Source organism: Centruroides sculpturatus, unplaced genomic scaffold (assembly GCF_000671375.1).
Source record: "Centruroides sculpturatus isolate CEXI.00-Female unplaced genomic scaffold, Cexi_2.0 scaffold1179, whole genome shotgun sequence".
Lineage (NCBI taxonomy): Eukaryota > Metazoa > Arthropoda > Arachnida > Scorpiones > Buthidae > Centruroides > Centruroides sculpturatus.
The window spans coordinates 122,211-125,522 of record NW_019385506.1 but is presented as its reverse complement, the minus strand read 5'-3'; the positions used below and the strand labels follow the sequence as shown (position 1 = coordinate 125,522).

General features: G+C 33.4%; 1 protein-coding gene across 1 annotated transcript in view; it reads right to left on the bottom strand.

Annotated features, from left to right (window-relative positions):
• LOC111639641 (rho guanine nucleotide exchange factor 7-like) overlaps nucleotides 1-2,655 on the bottom strand; it is a 53,597-nt gene extending 50,942 nt beyond the window's left edge. Inside the window, exon 1 of the mRNA XM_023385541.1 lies at nucleotides 2,638-2,655. Within this exon, the coding sequence (XP_023241309.1) occupies nucleotides 2,638-2,655 (18 nt within the window). The remainder of the gene's footprint in view (nucleotides 1-2,637) is intronic.
• Between the last annotated feature and the right edge of the window lie 657 nt (nucleotides 2,656-3,312).

Sequence of the window (3,312 nt, the reverse complement as noted above, 5' to 3'; positions counted from 1 at the left end):
TAAAGTATTTTTCTGAGGTCTGTCTTATCAGGTAAATTACTGTACACAGTGTATTCATTAATTTTCATTTTCATGTAGTAAAGGCTCTATGCCTTCATAAAAGATGTACTTTTCCTTTGTTTAAGGGTATTTGGGCAGTTTATTCTCTGTTGTATTCTCAAGTAAACAATACATACAAGTACAGTACAGTATTTTCTGAGGAAACACTCATACTTATTATTTTAAACCCCATTCCCGATAACCCGGCATTTTCACAAACTCGGCCACTCTTCGGTCCACATTAGGTCGAGTTTTCAAGGTTCTACTGTACTTATAAAAATATAGGAGGAGGAAAAGTGTAATAGATTTTCCTTCTAAATATTCAATATGAACTCTTAAAATTGAAACTAATAAAAATTTATCATACATTTATGAATTCTATATTTAAAAAAAAAATTATCTTATAAAAAGAACATAAATAACTGTTATAATTTATGAATAAATTATATCATCCTAAATAAATGTTTTATTTAAAATATGTCATAAATATTATAACCATTAGCTAATAGTCAGATAATTCCTTAACAAAATAAACTTGTAATGCATCTCAATATATTATCTCCAAATTCTTACTGCATCTTATTTGCACTATCCCTTTCTCTCAGCTACTTACAAATGCTGTAGTGTAAACAAAGAAATGTTCCCTTTTCATAGCTGTTTTTCTTTATTCATTTCATCAATAAACCTTTTATATTATTGTTTTTGAATAATGTAATTTATTATCTCAATAAAAAAATTCTTTGTTGCAATAAATTTTTATATTGATTTAAAATTTTGAATATTTTTTTATATAATCAATAAAATTGATAGTTAAAAGAAAATTAAAAATAAGAAATATAATTCATAATTTTAATAAACAGTAGGAATTTTTCTAAAGATTTTATAAAAAAAAGCTGCAGAATAATGTTTCATATGTTATTTTTTATAAAGTAACTACTGCATGAGCCTGACATTGCTCAAACTTTAGAGTGGGTGAGAATTGGTGAGGTTAGGTTAGGAGAGGGTGATAAAAACAATGATGTTAGTAACTAAAATATACATTTATTGATCTTATTTACAATAATGAAACTGCAAAAAACAAAAAAATTGCTCAGGCTTAAGTTAAGAAGGTGTGAGCTTTAGAGTTGGTTGGGGTGAAGACTCCCACAGTATTTTTCTACGGTGTCAAAGAATATTCATGTCAAATTTGGTGCATATTTGCTGACGATATTTATCTTCTATACAAACAAACATTTGTATTCCTATTTTTATATATATAAATGAAACATAAATAATATTAACTAATTCTATTAATTTTATACAATCTAATGTAACTGGAACATCAATAACTGAAAACTTCTGCTGTCATCATTATTTCTGCATTTATTAATTTTCCAATAGAAAATATATTGATCTAATTTAAATATTAGTTGGAGATGTGCCAGTGTAACTGACTTCGCCATGTAACATGATTTCAATATTTTTATTTTAAAATATGTTTACAAAAACTATACATTTACAATGAAAACAAAATCATTACTAATCTATCATTATTTTAAAAATATAAAACTTACTAGCAACAATTAAATAATGGAATTCAATTACTATAGAGATGAGCTACATTCCTCAAAAGTAAAATTGTAATACAGGAGGAGATGTGCATAGCCTCATGAACATTGCAGGACCAGTAAAGATGACAAAAATATGTAAATGATTAAAAAAACAAAGATATGCAACAGACACTTGTTCATTCAGTAATGAATAATTAGTAATGAATATGACTCCCACAGGCCACTATACATGAGGCATACTATCAATGAAGCAATTAATGGTTGCCTGAGGTCTCCCTTGCCAAGCTGCATCCACTGCAGTGTGCATGTCATCTATGATATGTGGCAGTGGTCCCTGGCACACCTCACATTGGACAAGGTCCCACAAGTGTTCAATGGGAGAGAGATCTGGTGAGGCTACTGGACAGGGAATAATGTAAATTCCGTTCAGTCTGGTGAGAGTTTACCATGTAATGTGTGGTCGGGCATTATCTTGCTGGAACACAGTGTCAGGTGTGGCCTGCACCAGTGGCCAAACCACAGGTCTCACAATTTGTGTGATGTACTATCCTGCTGTCAGAGTACCGAAAATGTGCACCAGGGCTGACCACTGATTGAACATGATGACCAGTGTGAGGTCAGTGTGACACTCAGTGGAAAGGGGGCTGGCATGTAGCATTCCCTGGAATACCACCACACCTGTCCATGACTGTCATTCCTCCACAGACAGAAGCAAGATTCATCCATAAACAATACCCAATTCCATTCAGTGGTCCAGTTGTGATGCCCTATGTCCAGCAGTTAATGGTACCCCCATTGCTGGTTGCTGTACATGCAGCCCAACTTCATAAAACCTGTTGCAAATGATTTGGGCGGACACAGATGCAACTGTTGACTTTGACAGGAGGCTTCAGATTTCACATGCATTGGTGAATGGGTCCTGACAGACTGTTCAGCAAATCTGCCAGTCTGTGTACTCTGTTGTGCATCAGTGCAAACCACTCCATTTTTGGCATGTTTGCAGATGTTCCTGCATCCATCATGTCACACATTGCTGGATGGTACTCACCTTTTGCCCAACATGCATTACAACTATTTGCATCAACAAACTGAGGTCTTAAGCTCCAGGATATGGTCTCATTCCCCAGCTGTTAACTGGTGATATTCATCTGACTTTAGTCTCTGAGGTATTTTCTAGACTTCTTTGAAAGCTTGGCTGTCACAAACCATCACTGATAGCCCAAGCCAGCTACTGGACTTTAAAGCCTGAAACTAGGTACCACATTACCCAATGCATACAAAAACTTAATCATTTACATATCTCTGTCACCTGTACCAATCCAGCAATGTGCATGTGGTTTTGCACATTCCTTCGTGGTGTTGCAATTTCACTTTTGACAAGTGTATTTACAGTCCAGTGTATAATGTCACAGATCAACTAGAGCAGCTATCCACCTCAAGTATTAATATTTATATTAATAAGGCTTATACACAGTATAAATAATATTGATATTTTATGACTTATATAAGTACTTTATATATATTTATGTAGTCATAATAAGAGAGCTCTGCAAACATTGAGTTAATCAGGCTCAAATGATTTATGGATGCCATCTGTTTATTTTATTTTATATCATCAGCCTTTTTCACTGCAGGATGAAAGTCTTTTCAAGATTTCTCCAGCCTGTTTGATTAAACAGGCTGGAGAAATCTTGAAAAGACTTGAAAAGACTTTTTCAATAGC